Below are 27,283 nucleotides of genomic sequence, written 5' to 3'. Positions count from 1 at the left end.
TCTCTCTCTCTCTCTCTCTCTCTCTCTCTACATGCCCCCTCTAATAAACTCCTAAGCGGTTTTGTTGCATGTTCCGTGTTACCTTTTTACTTGTACCAAGTAATTTAAATTCCACTTTAATGAAATATTTGATGTACTTTAAAAAAAAATCAAAAAACTTCAACGCAATACCCATCAAAATTCTTCAAAGACCTTGAAAGAACGATACTCAACCTCATTTGGAAAAGCAAAAAACCCAGGATAACTATGCAATAAAAGAACTTCTGGAGGCATCACAATCCCTGATTTCAATCTCTACTACAGAGCTACAGTATTGAAAACAGCCTGGTATTGGCATAAGAACAGATAGGAGGACTAATGGAACCAAATAGAAGACCTGGATATCAATCCACACATCTTTGAACACCTGATCTTTGATAAAGAAGCAAAAAATAACAAATGGGAAAAAAAAGCATATTAAACAAGTAGTGCTGGCATAATTGGATATCAACATGTAGAAGAATGAAAATAGAAGCATATCTATTTTCATTGTAGACCACGCACAAAACTCAAGTCCAAATGGATCAAAGACCTCAACATAAAGCCAGCCACACTGAAGCTTATAAAAGAGAAAGTACACTTGAATGCATTGGCACAGGGAACCACTTCCTAAATAGAACCCCAGCAGCACAGACACTGAGAGAAACAATTAATAAATGGGACCTCCTGAAACTGAAAAGCTTTTGTAAATCAAAGGACATGGTCAACAAGACAAAATGACAGCCTATAGAATGGGAAAAGATCTTTACTAACCACACATCAGACAGAGGTCTGATTTCCAAAATATACAAAGAACTCAAGAAATTGAACACCAAAAGATCACATAATCCAATAAAAAAAATAGAGTTCAGACCTAAACAGAGAACTCTCATCAGAGGAATCTAAAATGGCTGAAAGACACTTAAGGAAATGTTCAACATCTTTAGTCATCAGAGAAATGCAAATCAAAACAACTCTGAGATTCCATCTTACACCTGTAGGAATGGCCAAGATCAAAACCACCGATGACATCTTATGCTGGAGAGGTTGTGGGGAAAAGGGAACACTTCTGCATTGCTGGTGGGAATGCAAGCTGGTACAACCCCTTTGGATGTCAGTGTGGCGATTTCTGAGAAAATTAGGAAACAACCTTCCTCAAGACCCAATAATAACACTTTTGGATATATATTCAAAGAATGCTCAATTGTGCCACAAGGACGTGTGCTCAACTATGTTCATATCAGCTTTGTTTGTCATAGCCAGAACCTGGAAACAACCTAAATGCCCCTCAACTGAAGAATGGATAAGGAAAATGTGGTACATTTACACAATGGAGTACTACACAGCAGAAAAAAATAACGACAGCTTGAACTTTGCAGGAAAATAGATGGATCCAGAAAACATTATTTTGAGTGAGGTAACCCAGACACAGAAAGACAATGATCACATGTACTCACTCATAGGTGGTTTTTAAACATAAAGCAAAGAAAACCAGCCTACAAACCACAATCCCAGAGAATTTAGACAACAATGTATACACTAAGAGAGACTTACATAGATCTAATCTACACAGGAAGTAGAAAGTAGAAAAAGACAAGATCGCCTGAGTAAACTGGGAACATGATGACATTGGGGGAGGGGAAGGGTGGGGGAAGAGGCAGGGAGGAGAGCAGAGAAAAATGTAGAGCTCAATAAATATCAATAAAAAATGTATAAAAAAAAACAAAACAAAGTAGAATGGCAATAGTTAGTACATGGTGGAAATGTAGAAAGGAAGCAATAGGGTTGTTTTGTTGTTATTTGTTTTTTAAAAATTATTTTGTCTGCTGGGCAGTGGTGCCATACACCTTTAATCCCAGTACTTAGGAAGCAGAGACAGGTGGATCTCTGTGAGTTTGAGGCCTGCCTGATTTACAGAGCTAGTTCCAGGACAGCTAAGCCTACAAAATGAAATTGTCTCAAAAAAAAAAAAATAAATAAACAGCTGGGCAGTGGTGGTGCACACCTTTAATCCCAGCACTTGGAAGACAGAGTCTTTCAGATCTCTGTGAGTTCAAGGCCAGCCTGTTCTACAAGAGCTAGTTTCAGAACAGGTTCCAAAGCTACAGAGAAAACCTGTCTCGAAAACTCAAAATAACAGACAGACAGATAAAAAAAAAAAAAAAAAAGGAGTTCTGAGTAAACAAATTACTTTCCAAAGGATATACACTGAAAAAGAAAACCAATGAAATGGATTAATTTCTTCAATATGGCACATAAAGCAAAGAGACAAGAGTTATTTTCCATCAACCAAGTAAGCAAAAAATAAACCCAACAACGAGAGAGAGAGAGAGAGAGAGAGAGAGAGAGAGAGAGAGAGAGAGAGAGAGAGAGAGAGAGAACGTGTGTGTGCGTGAGTATGTGAGCTAGTGCTGGCAGTGGTGGCACACTCCTTTAATCCCAGCACTTGGGAGAGAGAGGCTGGCAGACCTCAGTGAGTTCAAAGTCAGCCTGGCCTACAAAGTTAGTTCTAGGATAGCCAGGGCTGTTACACAGAGAAATCCTGTCTTGAAAAACAACAACAACAACAACAAAAAGAATTGTCCAGAGTACACAGATACCCAAACACCAACCTAATGAAAGTAATGTAATTTTTAAAAGAACTTTAGAAATACAGTTCTTTTGTACTTATCAAGATTACTATTATTATAGCATGCATAGCTTTCAATTACATATAGAGTGTATGGGGGACTCTTAGAACAGTAGAGTTGATTACAATGTATCCATTTTTCCTAGGGAAAGTCCAAATGTTAGCAAATGTAAAACAGATGCTATGGATTGTTCACAAAATGTTGGCAAAAACATTTCCATTTCAACTAAAGTGGTCAGAAAACCAAAGTGATTCCAAATGTCTCCTTAAAAACAAAGCAAAGCAAAAGAAGAAATTCTGAATTAAAAACTTTACAAAGCTCTCCTAGAAATCAATATGCTAGTAATTATTTCACTTAAATATTATCATTCACTCTCATACAGTGTTGGTGTTGAATAATAGTATGATCATCTTGGAAAACAGTTTGCAATTTATTATAAAGTTAAACATGCCAAACATAATCCTTATATGATTCATGATTCCAACTTTGCTTACTTGTTCTAGGGAAAAGAAAATTTACACTCACCAGAAGTCTTGGGATGCATCCTACATGAGTGAGGAGTATGAAGGATACATTCCAAGGCTCCTAGTGAAAGCCTAAAATAAAAATAATATCAAATCTTGCATGTACAAAGTTTTCATTATCTATATATACATATATATATATAACATAATAAAGCTAAATTTATTAAGCAAGCACACTGAGACTAATAGAAAAATTACACTTCAGTGAAAGGTTATTATTGTGGATAATGGAAATATAGTGTCTCTCTTGAAATAGTGAAGTCAGCTATCATATAATTTATAAAAACAGTTTATATTAGATTTATGTATTTTATATTAGTGTTTGGCTACATGTATGTATGTGCACATGTGCATGACTGGTATCTTCAGAGATAAGAGGGCATGTGATACCCTAGAACTGGAGTTACAGATAGTCATGAGCTACTATATGGGTTCCTAAAATCAAAACTGAGTTCTTTGAAAGGATAAGAAATGTTCCTGGCCCTTCCAGTACTTGTGGTTGTGGTGCCTTAGAACTTGTCAAGGGCTCCCCTCCTGCTCCCATTTCGGCAAGGAATTTTTTTCTTGTTGACTTTCCTTGCCTTCTAAGGAGACAGCATTAACAGCTGCATACAAATTTGTTCTGTTCTTACCCTCAGAATGATTGGTGTAGTTTCTTTATTAGCTTCAACTGAAAAATCACTATTTTTAAGGCTAAACCTGACACAATGTAAAGTTCTAGTCTTATAAAAGCTGATAACGTATTATAGACTGATAGGAAATACAAGTTAATTGTCATCCTTAAAGCACTGATAGGGGATAAATCTTATTTAGTTCCCTGTATATGTTTTTAAAGTCAAGCTTAAAACAAGTACCTAGAAACAAAGTTTGTCTAATCAGATAAAGCTAGGCAGTCCTCAAATACTTCAGAGATCTGCATAATATGGCATTTAAAATGGTGATTAAAAAGCTTATTATATTAGACAGAGACTCCCAGATCTTAGCAGTGACCTAAGGTTCCAAGAATTATGGGACACCATGATGTCTCCACCTGGATTATGATGATGCTGACAACTGGGCAAGATGCCCTAATGCAATACCTGCTGCCAGGATCTGGCCTAGACTGTGTACAAACAACAGGATATTGTAAAATTGATTGTACCACTTTTGCCTGGACAAAAAGTTGGTCTTTCCCAAGCACCTCTTCCACAGGAAAAAAAAATTACCATACAAGCTTAGCTAAGACAACTGTTCTGATACTTCTATTTCCAATGCTATGGAGACCTGGGTATGGCTAACTATAATGGACTAGTCCCTGTCATTTTTAATAGATTCGGAAGCAACTTGGTCTGTACTCAGGTATAGTTTATTTATCCTTCTGGGATCTCTGTTAGTATTGATGGCTAGGCTAGCAAACTGTCAGCTTAGCAGCAATAGGCATCCAAATCCTTCCACAAGGCTGTAGCTAGATTGTTAGCTCATTGTATATCTAAAAATCAAACCTTGCTTTTTCTAAAGCTGCTAGGTCTCTTGATTTAAAAAATGGTTTAAGATACTACCGTTTGGGTAATTTATTTTACTTGTCATGTTGGTATAAACTGTATGGGTGTTTCTTATCAGGTCAAAGACATCGCTGTCCAATCCATACCTGGCTCTCTGGACAGCAGAAAAAAATACATGCTTCTAACCCAAATCTATAGTTTTTGCTAGGACTCAAAGGTATGAGTCTATTCCTGCTGTTTTACAGATACCTGTTATCTGCTTTTTTCTATAATATGGATTTCAATATGGGCCTGAAAGTTTCAAATATTATTTTCCTTTAAGTACATAAATTTTAACTTCTGTTCCTAGTTTGAACTTGTCTCAACAAGTTTCCACTTGCCTGGCAGACACATGTATGCATCAGTTGCTGACTACAACCTGCTCTAAATAATTGCGAGTCCTGGACTTGCTAAAAGCTGATGTGGACCAGTCCAGCCCATGTGAATGCTCCCCATCTCTTCAACAGAGTCTACGAACCAGATGCTTCTGATAAATACCTCATTGTCTGAATTCCTTCTTTGCTTTTGACTAGCATTTAGCCTTCTTGGCCCCTGACAATGCCCCAAAGTCAGCAGGAAGTAGTTATAGGAAAGAACACACTGTCCTGTCCTGTGCTCCCTGGTTGAGAAGCTAAGTCAAAAGAAAACTTACATAGGGGACAAAATGACTACCTATACGGCCCATTGACATACTATGAAAATAGGCTCAGAACTGTCAATTGATGGATTTATTAACCAAAATAACTCTGCAATAAGACACTTGACCTTCTTTATGCAGAATCAAAAAGGTATTATATGGCCTTATAAAACTATTATTCCTATATAAATCATTCAGGATTATAATCTGACTGCACTCAAAGATAAAAAGCTACAGGGCTTTAAGAATGACAATTGATGCGAATGTCACTGCCCTAGAAAAATCTGTAAGCTAATGGTACTGAGGTCCCAATACCACCCCCTATTCCCTAGGCAAGCAGGACCCATGATTGGGTCTTGTCATTGGTACTTGTGAAAAGTAGGGAATATGGAGCCCAGGGCAGCCTGGTCACACAACTGCCAAGGCAAGCAGCACCAAGTTCCAGAAAAAGCCATAAACTGACACCACCCAGAGAGAGGCCAACATCTAAAGGGAAGTATCTGACATTCCAACCATTAGATAAGATTAGATAAGAACACTAGACTGAGCCCAGAACTCACATATTCCCTTTTTGCCAAGACCCCTAGACAAATGTCAGCCAATCAGGGTCCTGAACCCTGGAAATTCCTTCAACCCAATCTCTACTATGATAAAAACCCTACCCCAGCTGGGCTTGGCACTCTCTGCTCTCAACTGTTGTGCAGATGGAGAGTTCAAGCTTAAGTTTGAATAAAGGCTCTTTGCTTTTATAAAAGAGTGCAGACACCATCACGGTTTTGGGGGGACCCCCACGATCTGGGAGTAACAATTTCTATCCTAATTACTCTGTCACTATACCATGAAGTCAACTATCCTCAACATGTAAAAGAATGGGTATAAATGGGTTTCGATAAGAAATATTTCTTCTAAATATTTCTAAGTCACAGTTTGTCCATCTTTGAGAGAAATGAACCACACACACAAAAGCATTGTACCAGATAGACTTGGCCATGGTGGAAGTCTAGAAAGAACTATCAGTAACACAGACATGCAAAAAGTGATCAACTGTTGCTGAAGTATAGGCATGAAGCCTCAAACCTTGTCAGAATCAGAAATTTTAAGTGACTGAAGGTGAGATGGCAAAGCAATGAAAGAAAACAAATCCATGGCTTCCAAGAATTTGGAAAGGAGAAGGTCAATCCATCTGCCTCTGGGAGAGGCCTAAGACCACTCCTGATGCCAAGACAAAGAATAACTGTTTCTGAAAGAGGAACAGAGGTGAAATCTGTCTAGTTCCATGGAAGGGACAAGGCATTCATTGGGTCTGTGAACTTATACCAACACTGATCAGTGGTGGCACATGCCTACAATCTCAGCCACTTGAAGAAGAACCCAGAATATAAAAATCGTAAGCCTAAACACATTCTAGGAAAACTGAAGCTGACAGCCACTTTTAGCTTTTAACTATTGCTTTCTGCCTTAAGAGCTGCTATAGCTACCGTGAACAGAGGTAAACATTTTAACTTTTGCTTCCTCCCTTCCAGCTAGACGATTATGGTGGGCAAAGGTTAGCTTCGAACCTCTATGGAACTGCCTGCGTTGCATTCCCTTAACTTTTAACTCTCCGATGGGACTCTTTTTTCTTTCTCTGCCTTGCATTCTCTAAGGGACAGCAAAAAGCAGCTGTGCCAGCCACAAGCTTTCTCAAACATCTTAAGTTAGTATCCTATAATCAAAACAGTGTAAATCTTAAAATGTAACATAATTTTAAGCCTGACTTCAAGATTGTAAAAGCTCTTTGATCCATATCTGGTGCTTGATTTTTACTGTAAGAAGAGGCTCAAAACCAGCTCTCACTGTCTCAGTGTTAGAAGCTTAACTCTGACCCGTGGCCCTAGTGAGCTGCAAGTTTTTTTGCCCCACAGTGGCTGGAATAAAGTATGGTTCTTGTTCCTAAATTTTGGTGGTCTGTACCCAACATTGGGAAGACAGGGCAAGATGATCACAATTTTAGGGCAGCCTATGTAACAGAGAGAGACAACCCTCAACACACCCTCCATAACACAAAGAAAAAAAAATCCTGATGCAGAGAGATACCTCAGAAGAAAACACCAAGTACTTGTAGAATACCTAAATGAGATTCTAGGCACCCTTGTCTGGGCCTGTAACTCCAGCTCCAGGGGATTGCTCCTGGACTCTGAGGATACCTGAACTCATGTGCACATACATATAATTAAAAATAAAAATATATCTTTAAAATAGCAATAATAATCATAATAATCCCAAATCCAGCTCAACTGTTGGCTGCCATTGAGTTAGTTCCCCACATTAACAGCATGATAAAATGTTGGCCACAAGTACTCAGCTTCAGTTTGCTTTTCCACAGGCAATGTCTAATCATTCAACCAAAAATTAAGAAGATTTAACCCACTGTTAACCAATCAGCAGACCTGGACTCAAAGATGAGTCAGAGTTTGGTATCTGTTAAATGGGAGTTCTAATATATCTAAGGTTTGGCATGTAATCTCAGCTACAAAGAACGTAAGGTCGAAGAGTGAAAGCTTGAAACCAGTTATGTCCACAGAGGGAAACCCAGTCTCAAACTGAAAGTTATGATTAATGTGTTAAAAGATCCAGCTGAAAGGTCAACAGCATACATTCAGTGACGTTTTCTGGTCTCCACAGGCACTGCATATACATGGTATACAAACATACATTCAGGCAAAACATCCATACACATAAAATTTTTAAAAAGAAAAATATTTAAATATATTAAAAAACACAAAACAAAAAATTATATAAAAAATTCTAAAACCTGTAGAGCAAAAATCAACCACAAAGCAATTAAATTTGTAAAACGGCTTACCTAGATGCAAACTCACTTAATTCTGAATACTCCGTGGGCTCCATGATTATGTTGAGGTCAGTTATAATAGAAGATAGTTTCTCTTTAGTCTAAAATAAAGATAAAAAGTTTATGCATAAGAGCAGATTGTCTTTCAGACAAAATTACTTTAAAATATGCAAATAGAAAATTGATGAGAAATAATAGAGTTTGTTAAGCAGATTAAATTATACTCAGTAGTTACTAAAACTTAAAATGATTTCCAAATTAATCATATAAATTGAATATTGAAGTCACAAATATTAGGAGGAATGAATTTTTAAAAAACTTTCTAAATGAACAACAGGAAGAAACTAGCAAAAATGATTATATCAAAACTCAAAATATCTAAATAAAAGTCACTTTAGAAAAAAAGTCATGAACTGCCACAGACCGGCTCAGTGGAGCCACTCAGACTGTGGGAGAAGCAGTGTCTTGGTACTCAAGAAGGCACGAGGTTGGAGATGACAGACACAATACACAAGAGAGTGGTTGGAATCTGCTGCAATTTTACTGAATTCATGTTTTCATTATATAGCATTTAAACAAGGAACAAATCAGAAGGTCATGTGTCATCAGTCGACACAGTATGAAAGCTTCTTTAAGTTACATCAGTGATTTCTAAGAAAAGCATATTTTCAGGAACAGGTGTTAGACATAAAACACCCTTTGAAGAGGAACTCTTGTCTCTGGGAACGTAAACCTCAGACAAGTGGTTTCATCTTATCTAAGAATAGAAAGCTTCTGTTTCATTATCGCTTACATGGCTGCTTTCATGGCCCTCCTGCAGGCTCTCTTTCTAACCCTTTCTTTATCTCATCTAGTGACCAAATATGCCTGACAGCTCTCTGCATCTGCTGAAATATACTTCTTTGTACCTTTTTATGCAGCAGACACCATGGGGGTCGAGATCTAGCAAGTCTATCCATAAAATTCAAAGTATAATATAACACTTTTTGTCCATCAACATTAACCCGTTTATTCCCTTGCTCATCATACACCCCCGTGTATGGCAAAGGTTCTGCTGTAGTCTTATACATTCCCATACTGTGCTTCCCTATCCCAGAGCTGTTCCTGAAAAGATAATCTTTGTCTTGTAGATATAAAGAATATCATTATTATCATTATTAATTTTTTGGATCTTTTGAGGCAGGGTTTCTCCGTAGCTTTTGGTTCCTGTCCTGGAACTAGCTCATAAAAGAGATTGTGTAAAGCCCATATCCCGCATAGCCAGCTAATCGAGAAACCCATCTATGCCTCAACGGCGGCCGATACCACGCTGTCTGCCATTGACCTCCAGGATGCCTAGTCCCATAGGACATGTAACTCCCGTCCGGGATAATGACGTATGTCATGTCACACAGATGACACTAGAGTCGGTGTGGCAATGAACTGAGAAAAATGTTTAACATAAGCATGATGAGGAAAAGATAAAAACTAAAAATAAAAGACATAAACTAAAAGACTCATAAAACAAATGACTACATTTGCAAAGTTAGGATCTCACTAGTAGTAGATAAATGCAAATTAAAAACAAGTGACATCTCAACTGAACAGGAATATATAAATGCTACTACCAGGATCTCATGGCAAAGTACTTGTCTAGTATTGCCAGGCCCTGGTATAGGGCAGGGGTTGCCACAAGTAAAGATACACACAAACCTGGCACCAGAAATATAAATTGGACCTTCTAGAAATCATTCTAACAGCCAATTGCCTAAATATTCATTTATAGCATTCTTACAGTTTAGATTCCTATAAGATTCTAGACTAGAGCTGGAGAGATGGCTTAGAGGTTAAGAGCACTGGCTGTTCTTCCAAAGGACCTGAATTCAATTCCCAGCAACCACATGGTGGCTTACAACCATCTCTAATACGATCTGGTGCCCTCTTCTGACCTGCAGGGATACACGCATGAAGAACACTGTATACATAATTAAATAAATCTTAAAAAAAAAGATTCTGCACTAAAGTAAAATAGAGAAAGCCTTACTACTAAAGATATTTATAATATTTATAATAGATATTTATAATTTATAATAATTACCAAAAGCCAGAACCAATTTCATCACTAATGAAAACAATTTCAGACATTTTCTGTTTGTTTGTTTGTTTGTTTGAGACAGGGTCTCTAAATGTAACTTGGGCTGTTCTGGAACTCACTATATAGACCAGGCTGGTCTCGAACTCACAGAGATCCACCTGCCTCTGCCTCCCAAGTGCTGGGATTAAAGGCGTGCGCCACCACTGCCCGGCTGCTAATGCATAATACCTTTAATCCCTGCCCTCAGAACCAGAAGCATTTAGCTCCTTGTGAGTTCCTGGACAAGAGCTAGTTCCAGGACAGGCTCCAAAACCACAGAGAAACCCTGTCTTGAAAAACAAAAAAAAATTAAAAAAAAAGTATGCATTAGCATACCTAGTGATGCACCAGAGACGTTCTGACAACTTAAATTTTAAAAAGATATTTCTCCAAAGACAATATACAAAGAGGCAGTAATCTATTGATGATATACTCCTATTATTGGTCTCTACACACACATATGCACATACACGCACAATACGGATTTTAGTAAACTTTAGCTGTGTTGTCAACTTTGTAAAAAGGTATATCAGTATGCCATGTTGAGTTGGCACTGCACAAAAATTTATAGCCATATTGGTCTGGAAATGTTAAATTTAATTTTTCTCATTTGTACAGGGTTAATGCACTGTACTAAATATGTAAGTTCATACCTATGTGAGTTTGATCATAGAAACTAAAAAAGTATTCTCAAAAAAAAAGAAAAACAAATAGGCAGTAATCAGAGAAGTGATGAACATACCAGTCATTATCTAGTAGTTCTATTTGATCTAATAATTGCACTTCTAGTGATACAGCCAAACAACCCATATTTCCACTTAAAAACCTCCACGTGAGTATTTATGACTGCCATTAATCAAAAGAACCAAAAGTGAAAACAACTTAGCCAAGTGCTGCAATAGACAAAATGTGGTAATCCATATACTGGATATTATTTAACCCCCAAAGTATGAACATGTGCTATAACAAGGATGAGCTAGATACAAGACTTCAAACATTGTATGATTTTATTTCTACGAAATGTTCAAAGAGGGGCAATAAATAAAAAACAGATTAGTGCTTCCTTAGGGCAGAAAAAAGAGGAGGAAATAAATCTCAATGAAGCTTTTACACACACATACATATATTTTAATATATATTTTTTATATACTAATCCCAATTTCCCCTCCCTCCCCTCTTCCCCATCTGCTCCTCAGTGAGGGTAAGGCCTCCCATGAGGAGTCAACAATTTTGTCATGTCACCCCGTTGAGGTAGGACCAAGGCCCTCCCACTCTGTGTGTAGGCTGAGCAAGGTTTCTCTTCATTGGAAACAGGCTCCAAAAAGCCAGACCATTCATTAGGGATAACTCTTGGTCCCACTGCCAGTAGCCCCACAAACTGTCCATGCCACCCACTGTCACCTGCATGCAGGGGGCCTAGATTAGTCCTATGCAGGTTCCCCAATTGTCAGTCTGGAGTCAGTGAACTCCCACCAGTTCTGGTCAGCTGTTTCTGTGGGTTTCCCCATCATGGTCTTGACGCCTTTGCCCATATTATTGCTCTTCCCTCTCTCTCAATGAAGCTTATATTTAAAAAAATTTTTAAGGAAAAAAAATAGGGAGTTGGAGCAATGGATCAGTGGTTAACAGCACCAAGGTTCTCTGTATCTTCAAGACTCACAACCTCTTTAATGTCAGTTTCAGGAGATCCAACGCCCTCTCTTGGATTCTCTAAGCATCAAGTAAGAACATGGTGTACACACATATAAAGTAAAATAAATATATAAATAAAATCTTTAAAGAGGAATAAAATATAGAAAGGTTAGGAGAAAACAAAACTCAGAAGCCTTTCACCACTGACACAGGCAGGTTACCCTGTCTACACAGTTTGACATTTAGTATCCCTACAAGGTTAAAGATTCTGCTCAGTCAGCATAAAGCTGATTCCAAGCTACCGTTTTCCACTCCTGCCCTGCTGTTGGTACTGTTAACCATGCCACTCCTTCTGATTTGATACATATGGAAAACGACCTTATAAACACCCCTGACTTCAACTTCCTTGCAATCTACCAGGTCATTTTTCTATCCTGGTCCTTTTAACAGCAGGTCTCAGCTGACTCTTATGATTTAAGAACTATGAACAGAAATCGTTAAGAAAAGGGCTCTAGAGCCAGGTATAGTAGTAGCTCATACTTGCAACTCAGAAGTCTGAAGCAGGCGGTCTGACACAAGTAAGTGGCCACACTGGAATACACAGTGAGTTCTAAACCAGCCTGAGCAACAATGTAAAAGACCATGTTTCAACCTTACCCTTACCACTTCACCACCAAACATTTTTAAAGATAGTAATTTTTCAAACTGTATATACTTTTAAGGCAGGATTCAGTTTCCCATAGGCAGTAAGGGAAAAGGTCTATGGTCAAACTACAAGCTGATCAAAAAAGCAAGGGTTCAAAGAGAGCACAATTCAATCAATAGCCAGCATGACACAAGACAAGGTCAGAGACCAGCAACAACTGAAGGGTAAGCAACTTGCAATACTAGCCCGTGTTTGTGGCTGCCAGCAGGTCAGCTAAGGTTGGCAGCTAACAAAGAAACTTAAAAATGGATAGATATGGGCTTCCATAAATGATCACTATCATTACCGGGCAAATAGCATGTGATCATCTCCAGCTGGGCCAGGGAGGCATTTGCAGAGCTTGCTGCCTCCTGGCCTGCTTGGCCCAAGAACATGCCTAGAGATTGAACAATTTCAACAAAAACTATCTTAGTCTTTGTCTAGTTTCTGTAATAAGTCATGTATGAAACCACCAGACATGCAGCTTATAATTTCCCCTTTCTCAGGACACTTCACACTTGGACGAGTTTCTCTAACTTTTCCTTAATGTCTCATTTTTCATCAATAAATCTGCATTGACTTTGCTTATTCCTCCATCTGCAATTTTATCTATCACTGACATGATATAAGGAACTTAGACAATGTCTCAGGTTGACTTTTGGTAGCTGTTGATTATTAGTCACCTTAGTTCCTAGATCAAGTCTTTCTGGGCTGAAAGATACCTCCTTGCTTTCAAAAATCTGTACCTTCATGATACACAATATATTAGGATTTCAATGTCTAGATTCATATATTCAAATAAGCTGATTACCTTTAAAGCCTGTGGTGATGAAATTGTATACTCTTCATTTAAAAAAATAGTTGTTACTTTTTAGTATTTTTGTTCCAGGGAGAGAAGTTATGTAAACACACACTACCATCCTTCAGACTCATACTGCACGGGCTATGGAAGACTGAATCTGTGTGCACATTAGTTCTAACTGAAAATTCTTCACAAACACAGCAGTGCTGACAACACCGGACAGTCAGCTGGAGGAAATGAATTTTGTGTTACAAACACCTTTGACAAGAGTTGCACCAACTAAAGCAATGCCTGATACTCTCTACACAGATTTCCCCATCTTTGTTTCTAATAATTTACTAACAGAATTTAAGGGCACTGTGTTGGCTAGTTTTAAGTCAACTTGACAGACACTAACGTCATCTGAGAGGAAGGATCCTCAATTAAGAAAATGTCTCCATAGCCAGAACCTGGAAACAACCTAAATGCCCCTCAACTGAAGAATGGATAAGGAAAATGTGGTACATTTACACAATGGAGTACTACACAGCAGAAAAAAAATAATGACAGCTTGAATTTTGCCGGAAAATGGATGGAGCTAGGAAACATTATTTTGAGTGAGGTAACCCAGACCCAGAAAGACAATTATCATATGTATTCACTCATAGGTGGTTTTTAAACATAAAGCAAAAAAAAAAAAAAAACAGCCTACAAACCACAATCCCAGAGAATTTAGACAACAATGAGGACACTAAGAGAGACTTACACAGATATAATCTATATGGGAAGTAGAAAAAGACAAAATCTCCTGAGTAAATTGGGAGCATGGGGACCTTGGGGGAGGATTGAAGGGGGGAGGGAAGAGGCAGAGAGGGAAGCAGAGAAAAATGTAAAGTTCAATAAAAAAAAGAAAATGTCTCCATAAGAATTTTCTTAATTAATGATTGATGTAGGAGGATCCAGACCATTACGGGTAGTGCCATCCCTCGACTGATAGTCCTGGGTTCTATAAGAAAGAAGACTAAGCAAGACATGAGGGAAAAGTCAGTAAGCAGCACCCTCCAGGGCTTCTGCAGCAGCTCCTACCTCCAGGTTCCTACCTTGTTTGAGTTCCTATCCTGACATCCGTCTATGATAAACAGTGATGTGGATGTGTAAACCAACCCTTTCCTCCAAGTTGCTTTGGTCATGATGTTTTAGCCCAGCAATAGTAACCCTAACTAGGTCAAGCACTTTGGTTCAAATGCTGTATTAATAATATTTATTATGCAAAACTAAGTATTAATATGATCAAAATGTGTGATTTATATCTTTTAATTTTCTGACAGCTAAATATCTCCCTCTAGTGGAATGTTTGATTTTAGGAAAAAAAATCCAACACATTCTGTCTTTACTTTTTTTTTCTATCAATATCAACAGTAAAAATGTACACAGCAAAAAAAAAAAAAAAACCAAAAAAAAAAAAACATTTGCTTTAGTTTGCTTTTCTGTTGCTATGATAAACATCATTCCCAAAAGCAACTTGTGGGAGGGTAAAAATATATTATCTTACACATTCAGGTCAGTCAGTCACTCAGGGAAGTCAGGACAGGAATTCAAGCAGGAACTTAAAGCAGAAACCATGGAGGAATGCTGCTTATTGGGTTGCTCACTAGCTTAGGCTCAGCTAGATATTTTTGTTGCTGTTTCTTTCTTTTTTTTTTTTTTTTTTTTTGAGACAGGGTTTCTTCGTGTAGCCCTTGCTCTAAAACTCGCTGTGCAGATCAGGATGGCCTTGAACTCAGATGACTGTCTCTGTCTCCCAAGTGTTGGGATTAAAGGCCTGTGCCACTACTGCCTGCTTCAGCTAGATTTTTTTTTTATACATTTCAGGACCACCTGCCTAGGGATAGTGTCATCTATATCAAGCATCAATCAATACAATCTCCCATAAATATATCCCCAGGCCAATATGATCTCAAAATTCTCTCTTCCCAGGTGACTCTAGGACAATAAAAACTAACCAGCACAACAGTAAAACCATTTTAGAAGAGATGTACATTTCCTTTGACCTCACAATTCTAATTTTTAAAGGGAGTTTCAGGACAGCTAGAGATACCCTGTCTCGGGCAGGGGAGGAAGAACCTTAAAAAAGATTTATTTAAAGTGTATGAGTATTTTGTTTGCATGTATATATGTGTACCATGTGCATGCCTGGTGCCCTCAGAAGTCATGAGAAGGCATCAGATTCTTTGGAATTGGAGTTCCAGATAGTTGTGAGCCATCGTGTGGGTGAAAGAAACTGAACCCAGGTCCTCTGTAAGAGCAACAAGTGCTTTTAACTGCTTAGCCATCTCTTCGGCCTTGAACCTAGTAAATCTATAAGGAGGACTTCTACTACCTACACAGTGAGTGTGGCAGCACACACCTGGAAATTAAGTGCTTAGGAGGCTGAAGCAGGTGAACATGAGTTCAAGGTCAAGCTGAAGAAGGCAAGACCTTACCCCCACCCCCCACCCCACTAAAGTAAGAAATTAATTTAAAAAAAAATCCTCATTACTTCCTTTTGTTCAAATTCTAAGAAGCAAAGAAATATAAAAAATGCTTTTGTCCAAAAACTATTGACAACTCCTATATAAGTGATCCCCAAGGCCCCATTAGTTCCACAGCTATCTGCAGTTCTTTCCAACATCTTACTCGCCAGTGTTCCTTTAAGAGTCATAAATTTTAAAAGGTCCAGAGAGAAAATGGGTGCTCTCGAGAGCCAAGGAAAGCACGCTTTTCTACAGCACATTGTTAACAAAAAACTAAGTAGTCATCAAAATGCCTATATAATTTTAAATATGAACAATACCGTCTCTTTGGAGACTGAATTGCAGTATTCAGTCTCTCAAAGAATTTCAATAGTTCCTCTCATTTTTATGTATCCTTAAGGTACGTAAGGCAGAAACCATTATCTGTGCCTAATGCTTTTTTGCCCTGAATTTTCATTGGCCTACAGTGACAAAAGTACACAACTTAACACTGTTATTTGAGTAATCTCTTGTATCCAGTCCCACTAATGACAACATAATTAATCTTTGGACACAACACATCCTGAAAAGTACAGCTCCACTTAACTCCTTGTTCAGATCAAACTTGGAATAGTCTGTGTTCAATTGGATTTGCGAACAAACTTTTCAAAACAAGCCTTGTTTTGTTCACAAAACTTCTCTCCAGAAAACCATGAAGTAACTGTGAAAGACATATGATATAATGTCCCGCAAACCTGGCACCAGAGGGATAGCAAGCAACCTCCACAAACCATGAAACCACGAAATACCTGGCCTTGCTCTGGAGTTTTCACACAGCCTCTAGACCTTCCTTTACAAATACCTTTTGTTGCCCAATTGTGATTCTTGACTGAAAGTTTCCCATGGATATAAAGCCTATGCAAAACTTGGTTTAAAGGAAACCTAGGAAACCATGGTACCTCATGAATCAAGTATTTGCACCTGGCATTGTATTGTCAGAAGCTTCTATCAGTTTGTTTTGAGATATGAGAATCTACTAGCTGAAGTGTAAATATAGAAAAAAATAAAGATGCTGAGAGGAAAAGGGAAGGAGCTTCAATTCACTGAGACTGAGCTCCTTGCAGCCACAGAGGCTAAGTTCATTCTCATGTGTTTCTGAGTCTTCATTTCTCGGACCCATGTGAACTCACACATCCGCGCTGAAATACACATGACAAAGACATAAGCATCTGTAACAGAAAACGCCAACAAGACCTTAAGGCCAACAACAGGATATCAGAGTCAATTACCAGACATGTCTGCATACTAGACTACAGAAATCCTAAGAGCTTCTAAGCTGGGCGATGGTGGCGCACGCCTTTAATCCCAGCATTCAGGAGGCAGGCAGGCAGATCTCTGTGAGTTCGAGACCAGCCTGGTCTAGTTCCAGGACAGGCTCCAAAGCCACAGAGAAACCCTGTCTCGAAAATCAAAAAAAAAAAAAAAAAAAAAAAAAAAAAAAAAAGTCCTAAGAGAAGAAGCTGAACATGGGTTGATGCCACCAAATTGCCACAGGCTAGTCTGCACCTATAAATGCACACCACCATGCAGGAAAACAGACGGTATAGTACCAATCTGAGGTGAGAAACAACATTGGCCAAAAACAAAGAAAATTCAGTTGGTCAGACTATACAACTATTTTACAATGAGAAAAACCTAAGAGTTCCTAGGTCACACAAAGGAAAACATGGGGTCTTAAAACAGGCTGTTCAAACTGGATGAAATAATCAATTTGGGCTCATGCTCCAGTCCAGTCTTTAACAGAGATCTTCATGTAGTACTGCCTCAGTGACCCTGTAGTGCCCTAAGGTTGGTGGCACACGCCTTTAATCACAGCACTTGGGAAGCTGAGGCAGGCGGAGGATCTCTGTGAGTTCAAGGCCAGCCTGGTCTACAAGAGCTAGTTCCAGGACAGGCACCAAAGCTACAGAGAAACCCTGTCTCAAAAAAGATCACTCATCAAGTATGCCTTAACATGTGAAAATGTTAACTGTTATGAGTCAAAGTTCTCAGAAAGAAGCGACACCTTCAAGATGAAATCTTTTGCAAGACTGACTGATTAGAGCTTTGATGATTGTAGAGATTTTGGAATGTTTCAAGTCCACAGCCAAATTACAATTTTTCTTGGGCTACTTTTAGTCACCCAAATAGCTATTCCTTTCCCTCTTCTGTGACTAACATATAAAAACTATTTAGAACCTATTAACTTTCGACAGACCACTAGCTTCCACCAACCTAGCAGGATAAGAACGTCACCAGAGAGCATCTTAGGCCTATAGTAGAGATCTCCCCACTTTACTGTATCTCATTTGAGATGAGAATTACATTTTTGAATTAACGAATGTATTTTGTTCAGCTGGTATTTGGAACACCATGCTGTGTTTTCTTGGTCATACTGGTAATACCGAAGGGTGGTACTGAAGTGAGTGATTGTTGGGAGCTCTGTCAGATATTCCACAACCCATCCTTAGCCTGTCCCAGGCCAGTATCAGCAAGTGACATTAACAGCCCAGAGAAGAAGAAGCTCAAAGCTTACAAATCTGAACCTCATGCTTGAATTGTTTTTATTATATGGTTCTCTGACATGTACACACAGGGTACTAACAGAGTCACTGACATCTGTCCCAGTTAAAAAAAAAAAAAAAGACACAATTTGGGGCTTGTTTCATGGCTGAGGATACCAGCTAGAATAAGGAATCCTGGCACCTGAGACTGAATGCTTGAGTACAGCTTGTTTACAGAACTTGAGGTGACCACAGTCTGTCCACACTTCATCCACCTGATATGAGCCCAAGGCAGCCTTTCTATCCTTCCTGGCTCTGTTCTTTGTAAAAATTTCTTATAAACCTAGATGGCAAAACCAAATGGTTGAAACTTCTGCTATCAAAGCATGTGTCCAGCTAGGCTGGTTCTCAAATTTATGACTAGATTTGACTCTTTTCAGAGGCAGCCTCTGGCTGTTGAGCCTGTTCTGCTTTAGCTGTTCTATTCCTGCCCACAGGGTTACAAATGACCATTCTATCTACTACACTACCTTGAAGTCTAAGCCAAAGGCACGTCTTTCTGTGTCTGTTGGCAATCCAAAATAACCTGCAGGACCTTTCAACATGGCTGTGACCCCAAAATGATGGCCACCTGAGAGACCCTACACAAGGACACCCAACTGGGCTGCTCCCACATTCCTGACACATAGAAAAGGTATAAGATAGTATTTTTTGTTGTTTCAAATAACTGTTAGGAAATTTGTTACAAAAAATAATTAAAAGATAATAGTTTCCCCATCAGCTAACTGCTGGCAGCATGCAAAACTGATTGCATGACCTCAGAGACTTCCACTGAGAGCCTAAAACCATTTCCTACCAGGCTTAAAATAAAGCACATATAGGCTCAGCACCAATTCCATGAGTTGAGAGGATGTTGTAGAATATTTGTACAACATGAAGAAGTATTGCTTGCTGTATTACATGTGAGCCACACATGTAAAAGAATGTAGATTAAAAGATATGGATTAATTTAAGTTGTAAGAATTTATAAGCCTAAAATAAGGCCAATCTCTTAAGTGTTAAATCTCTGTGTTGTTTTTTGTGAGCTAGTGGTCCAAAAAAAAAAAATCTGTCTACAAGAAGGTACTCTAAAGATTTTTATGGCACAAATGTGCTATACAGGAACCCTGGCTTACACACTCTGTCTCATCTCAACCTCTGCAGTGACTAAGTATGGGAACTGCTTCTCATAGGAAAAAAATCTGCTACCACATATGCTCAAGTTACCTCAATTTGCAGAACCTGAAATTCCAGTTGAAATGTAACCATGCTGCAACTTCCTGATAATCTGTGTCTCTGTAGAACTTTCTTTGTATCTGTTAATTAGAAAATTAAATATTTTACTTAAAAGAATTCTTTTCTTCAAATACTTATTTACATGACTATCTACTTGCAAGTAGATTTATAAAGGTATACATTAGCAGTCAATTTAAAAAAAATCTGGAAGGTCTGGGGCTGGAGCAATAGCTCAGGGGTAAAGATCACTGCCTGTTCTTCCAGAGGACCCAGGTTCAGACGCAGGTTCAATTCCCAGCACCCACATGGCAGCTAACAACTGACTGTAACTCCAGTGTCTGACACCCTCACAGACATACAGGCAGGCAAAAACACCAACACACATAAAACAAAGAAATTTTTAAAAAATCTGTATGATCATGTCAAAGAAATTGGTCTTATAAAATAGAATTACAAAAAATGTATACTTTCAAGTTCTCAAGTCTATCTATGGTTAAGGTAAGTAACACACCACATATACATATACATACACACACACACTGCATAACCCTAAATAAGTCTGAATCATGTTAACTGTCATATGTTTTAATTTTTTTGATTTATTTACTTGGTTTTATTTTGAGACAGGGTATCTCTATATAGTCCTTGCTATACTGGAACTCACTATGTAAAAACCATGTTGGCCTCAAACACAGAGACTGGCCTGTCTCTGCCTCCAGAAAACTGGGATTAAAGGCAAGTACCACCACACCCAGCCTTTATTTAAATTTTTTTCATATTTATTCACATGTGTATGTGTGTCTATGTGTGTGTGAGTGTGTGTGATGCATGTAGAGGTCAGAGGACAACTTGAGGGATCAGTTCTCTTCTTCTACTATGTGGGTTCCAGTGAGTAAACTCTGGTCATTATTAGGCTGGGTGTTAGGGCCTTTATCTGCTGAGTCGTCCATCTTGCCTATATGAATTTTTTTCAATATTATCTTCTTGTTTGTGGATTTATTTTGACATTACTGTGATCACCACAATTATACCAGAGTAATACTAGCTGTTTTTTCCTATAGTTTCCAAACGAGCTCAATACCATTATAATCATATATGGAGCATTATGGATGGCCTCTGGCTCCTGATATACACCCGAATCTAGTATTACGACACAGAAGGTACTTTCCCAGCCAGGAGGAAGTTATTTTTGTCCTAACCCATTAATATGTCCACCTTTCTAACTCACATTTCAAAGATTCAATTGGCATTTTCCAAAACTCAGAACTATAAACTGTACTCTACAATTCTAGATATTCATGCCTCTTTTACTTTGGTTTCATGGTCCTTTACATTACCATAGCTAAAAACAATAACAAACCTGTGTGTTTACTTTTCTTACTCCTCAAATGTCCACTAAAGGTGTGCATGATGTTGCACATCTTTAATCCCAGCACTAGAGAAGCAGAGGCATGAGGATTGCTGTGTTCCAGACTAGCCAGGGCTACATAAAGAGATACCATCTTAAACAAATGAAAACAAAACAAAAACCCAAACCAAATAATAACAACAACAACAACAACAAAAATCCCACTAAAATGTGTTGTGGAATATTTAACGAGGCAAAGATGTGTTACATTTGTTTATGCTGGGGAATATTACTTTAATTGTGTAAAAGTGTTACATTTGTTTCTGCTGCATTTGTTTAATTATGAAAAGATGTGTTGTTGTTTCACCTTGCTAAGGCACCTGACTGGTCTAATAAAAAGCTAAATGCTAATAGCTAGGCAGAAGAGGGATAGGCAAGGTTGGCAGGCAGAGAGAATAAATAGGAGAACGAGACAAGAGAAGGAGGAGAGAGTAAGGGGAAAAAGAGGGAAATGCTCAGGGCAGGCCAGCCAGCCAGGCAGTGCCCATAGGCTAAACAGAGTATACAGAAAGAAAAGGTAAGAAGCCCCAAGGCAAAATGCAGGTGAAGAGAAACAGGTTAATTTAAGTTAAAAGAGCTAGCTAGAAACAAACCTAAGCTAGGTCAAGCTTTCAAAACTAATAAATCTCCATGTCATGATTTAGAGCTAGTTGGTGGCACCAAAGAAAAAACCTAGTACAAAAATGAGTTCAAATGGTATGTTTGAAATATCACAAGTACAGTTTAAATGCTTAAAATGCAATACTCTTAACACCTCTATCATTTTTACATGTGTTTACTCATGTACCGAACACCCAAGTCAAGATGTCCCAATTTTATAGTACCTTGAAAGTTTCCCTTATCTTCTACCACAGACTATTTTTTCTTTCTTTTTGTTTTGTTTTGTTTTTTTTGAGACAGGGTCTCTCTGTGTAGCTCTGGCTGTCCTCGCTCTGTAAACTAGACTGACCTCGAAATCACAGAGATCCATCTACCTCTCTCTGGAGTTCCAGGACAGACTCCAAAGCTACAGAGAAACCCTGTCTCGAACCAACTTCCACACCATTTGCCAAAAAAAAAAAAAAAAACAAAAAACAAAAAAAAAAACCAAAAAAACAAAAAAAATCCCCATAGTACTGAAGAAAATCCAGGTGATTTTGGGCTTTGTCTCTTAAAAAAAAAAAAAAAAAAAAAAAAAAAAAAAAAAAAAGGACCAGCCTTATTATATGGTGGCTTGGGGGCATCAAAACACTTGGCACCAAGCTTTGTGGGAAGTAGAAAAAGACAAGATCTCCTGAGTAAATTAGGAGCATGGGGACCTTGGGAGAGGGTTGGAGGGGAAGGGAGAGGCAGGGAAGGGAGCAGAGAAAAATGTAGAGCTCAGTAAAAATAAATTAAAAAAATTTAAAAAAGGGGGCCCAGCTTTGATACCTGGAACCCACATAGAAGGAAAGACCAACTCTTTCAATTCAGTTTGTCTTCTGACTTTGACACAAGTCATGTATGCTCACACATACACACATAAATATATAAATGTAATTTTTAAAAAGTAATAAAAAGTCAAAATGTGGTAAAAGATGAATCTTGAATGTAATCTTAGAAACAACATAGATCACTTTAATTTTCAAATGAGATGCTTAGGGCCACATAAATACTGTGATTTTAGTCTAAATTTTGCTTTTTTCATTATGAAAGTATACAATACATATATGAATTACATATATACACATTATAATAAACTTTAAGTGCTTTTTAAATTTGAATAGGCCTTTTTTTCATTGCAGTAATAAAGTTTATTTTTCTAGAAAATTGGGAATACATGGGAATACAAAAGAGAAAAAAATCTATATGCTGCCACCCAAAGAAAATAAACAATTAAAAAATTCTAAAATTTTATCCTAGCCTCTTTCCTTTGAATATTTATTCCCCAAAATGCATTTATGCCACATCTCATTTTAATATATGTGTATCATGCCTTTGTGTAATGTAGAAACCAGCATGTCACTTAATAATTATTATTCAAGTATAGAATTATTAAAAGAAAAAGAAGGTACTGTAGGCTGGAAAGCTTTCTTTTAGTGAAAATCATCTGAAATAATTAGCTTCAGATTGAGCCATTTGTTAAATATGGAATGAAATCACAGCAAATTCACCCTCCCATGATACTTTCAGTATTTTCTAAATGTGAACAGATTTTTTTTATTTATTATGTATACAATATTCTGTCTCTGTGTGTGTCTGCAGGTCAGAAGAAGGCACCAGACCTCACTACAGATGGTTGTGAGCCACCACGTGGTTGCTGGAAACTGAACTCAGGACTAACCACTGACCCATCTCTCCAGCCCCCAGATTTTTTTTTTTTTTTTAAGTAAAGAGTAAGAATAGGTCTAGGGGTTTGGTCAGCTGGTAGGGCTTTTGCCTTGTAAGCATCAGGACCTACATTAGATCCTTGGAATATATGCGGGGGGGGGGGATCTGCAAGGGGAGCCATCGTGCCTGGGGAGTGTTAAGCAGACGCTAGAAGACAGGCTTTGCCTCAACAAGGTGGAAAGAAAAGAGACCCCCAAAAACTGTCCTCTGCTCTCCACAAGCACACTGTGACATGTGTACCCCGCCCCAATGTACATCCAAAATAAATTTTAAAAATCACATCCAGGTTAAAAAATAATACTTACCCATTTCCGTCACTTCAGTGTTTGTAATGTCCTCAATCTTGGAATAATTCTTTATATTGATGCCAGTAAGTTTACTTAGAAAAGAAAGTTCAGATTTTAAATGTCCAAGCTGGCTTTTCAGGTCTTTCAAGGATTCCCATCCCTCAGAATTTGACTGGGGAAATTTTTGAAATGACTTCCTGAAAAGCAAATATCAGAAATAGTTACTTGGCGACTACTAAGTGTTTTTTTACTTAGTATACAAATTGTCCTCTAGGTTCTAACCCTAGTACTGAAGGTGGGGCTTAGAGACATGGCTCAGAGGCTAAGAACACTGGCGGTTCTTCCAGAGGACCCAATTATGGCGGCTTACAAGTCTAATTCTAGTTCTAGGGGATATGATGCCCTGTTCTGGTCTCTAGTGGGCACTAGGCACACAGAGTACATAGACATACATGCAGTCAAGAACAGGACTTTCTGAAGCTTTTTGATCTTAGGGACTTTCAAGTAAAATGGTATGAAAAAAAAAATCAACTCTACTAATCAACTCTACTCAGAGACAGATGGGGGGAACATTTCAGAAATTCATGAAAATGGAGATAAAAGGAAATCATATGAAATGAAATAAGCCAAAAGGATGAATACTATTTGTTTTCTCTCACCCAGATTTAAAATTCTCGTTCTCCGCCTCACCGTGTGTGTGTGTGTGTGTGTGTGTGTGTGTGTGTGTGTGTGTGCAGTGTGCGTGTGCGCACGCGCAAGAGAAACAGCTTTGGGGGATGCCGAAACAGAATGGATGGGAGCAAAAGATAACAGCATATATGTAAGAAGATGCCATGATGAAATCAACTACTTTGTATGCTAACTAAAAAAAATTAAAGAAAAGGAATATACCTCATCATTTCTAGTCAATGTAGCAGTGGAAGCAATTAGGCAAAAGAAATTTTAGCATGAGAAAATCTGAAGCACAGGAGGAGGCAATTACTAAATCAAGATCACTCAACCAATAGCAAAGTCAGGATCTGAAGGTACGCAATCTTGGAATCAGTGTGGGCACATGGATATAACTAAACAACTTTATTCCAGCTGCCAATCCTTTCAACCATTAAGATCATTTTAAAAGCATTTTGGAGGATTGGCAAGATGGCTTTGTAGGCAAAAGTACTTATTGCCCAAATCTGACACAGAAGTTTTATCTCCATTGGAAGGAGAGAAATGACACTTCAAAGTGTCTGCTCTATACGCTGTCCTCCACATATATTGCCACAACATACACGGGCCATGACACACACAATACACATGCAATAATCATTTTAAAAATTAAGTAGCTTGGTACACAGGCCTCAACCTTCCTTCACCATGGTGAGAAAAATATCACATTAAATGCACACACTTTGGGCTGACATTTACTATTTTCCCTGATCTAAATTCTTCTAACTTTCAGCTCTATTACTGAGGATTCTACATAAACAGTCTACTGTGTTATATCGACATCTTGTGGTGAGTAAAGAAACTATTTTCCCCTATGGTAAGACAGACACAGTGATTCTCAATTTTTTTGTTTGTTTGTTTGATCAATTGATTGATTTTGTTTTTTGAGACAGGGTTTTCTGTTTAACAGTCCCGCTGGCCTGGAACTCACTCTTCAACCAGGGTGGCCTCAAACTCAGAGATCCCCCCCCCCTCTGCCTCCCAAGAGCTGGGACTAAAGGTGTGCACCACCACCCAGCTTTCATTTCTCAGACTTTTAAGTGTGTATACAAAGAGTATAGGGCCAGGCTGTCTTGATAAAATACAAATTCTAATTTGGTAAGTGGGGGTGGAGTCAGTCTGGTGGTCTCACCAACTCATAGCTTCCAATATGTGGGTCACACCTGAATCAGTAGCAAGTGTCTCACATGGTTGCTTGTGGAAGAGGATACATATAGGCCAGGGCACAATTCTTTTTCTTTTATCAGTTACAACTTTCTCTCGTGCCGGGCGGTGGTGGCGCACGCCTTTAATCCCAGCACTCGGGAGGCAGAGGCAGGTGGAGCTCTGTGAGTTCGAGACCAGCCTGGTCTACAAGAGCTAGTTCCAGGACAGGCTCCAAAATCACAGAGAAACCCTGTCTCGGGGGGAAAAAAAAAACTTTCTCGTTTTATTCTAAGACTTCTCCACAAATTCCTGCACTCCAAGGTTCTTTTCAACACAGGAAAATCCCATTCTCTGCAAGTGTACCAAATTATACCTAATAAAATAAAGGTAGTTTGTTTTCAGGTTTAAGATACTTAATCACTGTTAATTCCAGGCTTCCTTCTTTCTTCTTCTCTTTGAATTGAAGAGAATGCTTGGACTTTGGATTTTTCCTATTTAACTCTCTGGCCCTCAGGGTCACTACCTTTAAACAGGTGTTAACAGTATCACCTAATCAGAGGATCATCACACTTTCCAATTTATTTCACCTAAGCTGTTTTTCAGGCATTTCTGTCGTCATTAACTATACCACCCCCCACCCACCCCCCCACCCCATCCCCACCACCCGTGTCTGATTCTTGTCCATATTAGGCTGCCCTGCAACAGGGCTATATACCCCCAACCCTTACGTTATTAGCATAATACAAAATGATCAAGACCCTTTACTATAGTTAGATGAACCACAAGAACAAATCCATGAAACCAGAGTTAAGGGATGCCAACTAGAGCAAAGCTTGGCGGTTCAGGTAATAACCCGACCGCTGGGGGTGGGGGCTGAAGGAGGATCATGAGCTTGAAGTGAGGTTGAGTGAATTCCTGACCTACAGAGTAAGAATATCTGCAAAACTATAAAAAATAGCCCAACTAAATACTGTTTCCCGAAGACGAGATGTCTTAAAGAAAAGGAAGACTTTCCTACTGATTGTCATCAACCGGGCAAAACTAACCCTTAAGAAAACTATTTTCTGCTGATTACAACCAAGCCATGAACCCCAAACGCAGGGCTCACACTCGGAGGTCACTGTCCTCACGGAATCGATACTGACTCAAGCTGACATTTCGGGAGGTCTCCCACTACACTGTTCAGGACCCGGCGTGCAGGTAGTCGGAGCCCCGAGCTGTCATGAGGTTGCCAAGTCGGCCGGGTGCTACGACGCGCGGGCCCAAGGAGGGGGACAGGAGCCACGTACCAGGCTCCGGACGTCTTCTCCCAGGGCTCTGGCAGCATGGTGCACTCCCGCTGCAGCGCTGCGACCTCCGCCTCCAGGGCGCGCAGCTGGCGGGTCTCAGAGTCCATGGCACCCGGAGCGCGGCACTGCCGAGGAAAAGCTGCGCCCCACAACTTTTGTCAGGGCGCCTCGCTCGCCGGGAGCTTCAAGCCGCGCGCGCATTCGAGGCGCGGACCATTCGCGAGCTCGCGGGGGAGAGGCTGCTTGGCGACGCGTATCCGCCCCACCCTCAACCTCCGTTTTAGGTCCTGGCGTCCCTCAGAAGGAGGCGCCTGGTGGCTAGACACTCCCGACGCTTCGGGGAGGTGGTTCGTCCCAAACCGAACGACGAGCTCCAGCGGCCGCCCGCCCCTCAAGCAGCCTTTGAGCGGCCC

General features: G+C 39.1%; 1 protein-coding gene across 1 annotated transcript in view; it reads right to left on the bottom strand.

Moving 5' to 3' along the window:
- Positions 1-27,274, bottom strand: part of Cenpp (centromere protein P) — a 178,066-nt gene extending 150,792 nt beyond the window's left edge. The window contains exons 1-4 of the mRNA XM_050144468.1: positions 26,871-27,274; positions 23,746-23,924; positions 19,675-19,763; positions 8,175-8,263 (exon numbers count right to left, since the gene is read on the bottom strand). Of these exons, the coding sequence (XP_050000425.1) occupies positions 8,175-8,263; positions 19,675-19,763; positions 23,746-23,924; positions 26,871-26,977 (464 nt within the window). The 5' untranslated portion in view covers positions 26,978-27,274. The remainder of the gene's footprint in view (positions 1-8,174; positions 8,264-19,674; positions 19,764-23,745; positions 23,925-26,870) is intronic.
- Positions 27,275-27,283: the final 9 nt, after the last annotated feature.

The sequence above is a fragment of the Alexandromys fortis genome, unplaced genomic scaffold, assembly GCF_014885135.2.
Source record: "Alexandromys fortis isolate MF-2015 unplaced genomic scaffold, M_Fortis_MF-2015_v1.1 scaffold_1, whole genome shotgun sequence".
NCBI classification, from domain to species: domain Eukaryota; kingdom Metazoa; phylum Chordata; class Mammalia; order Rodentia; family Cricetidae; genus Alexandromys; species Alexandromys fortis.
The sequence above is the reverse complement of the archived record's forward strand: the minus strand, read 5'-3'. Positions and strand labels throughout refer to the sequence as shown.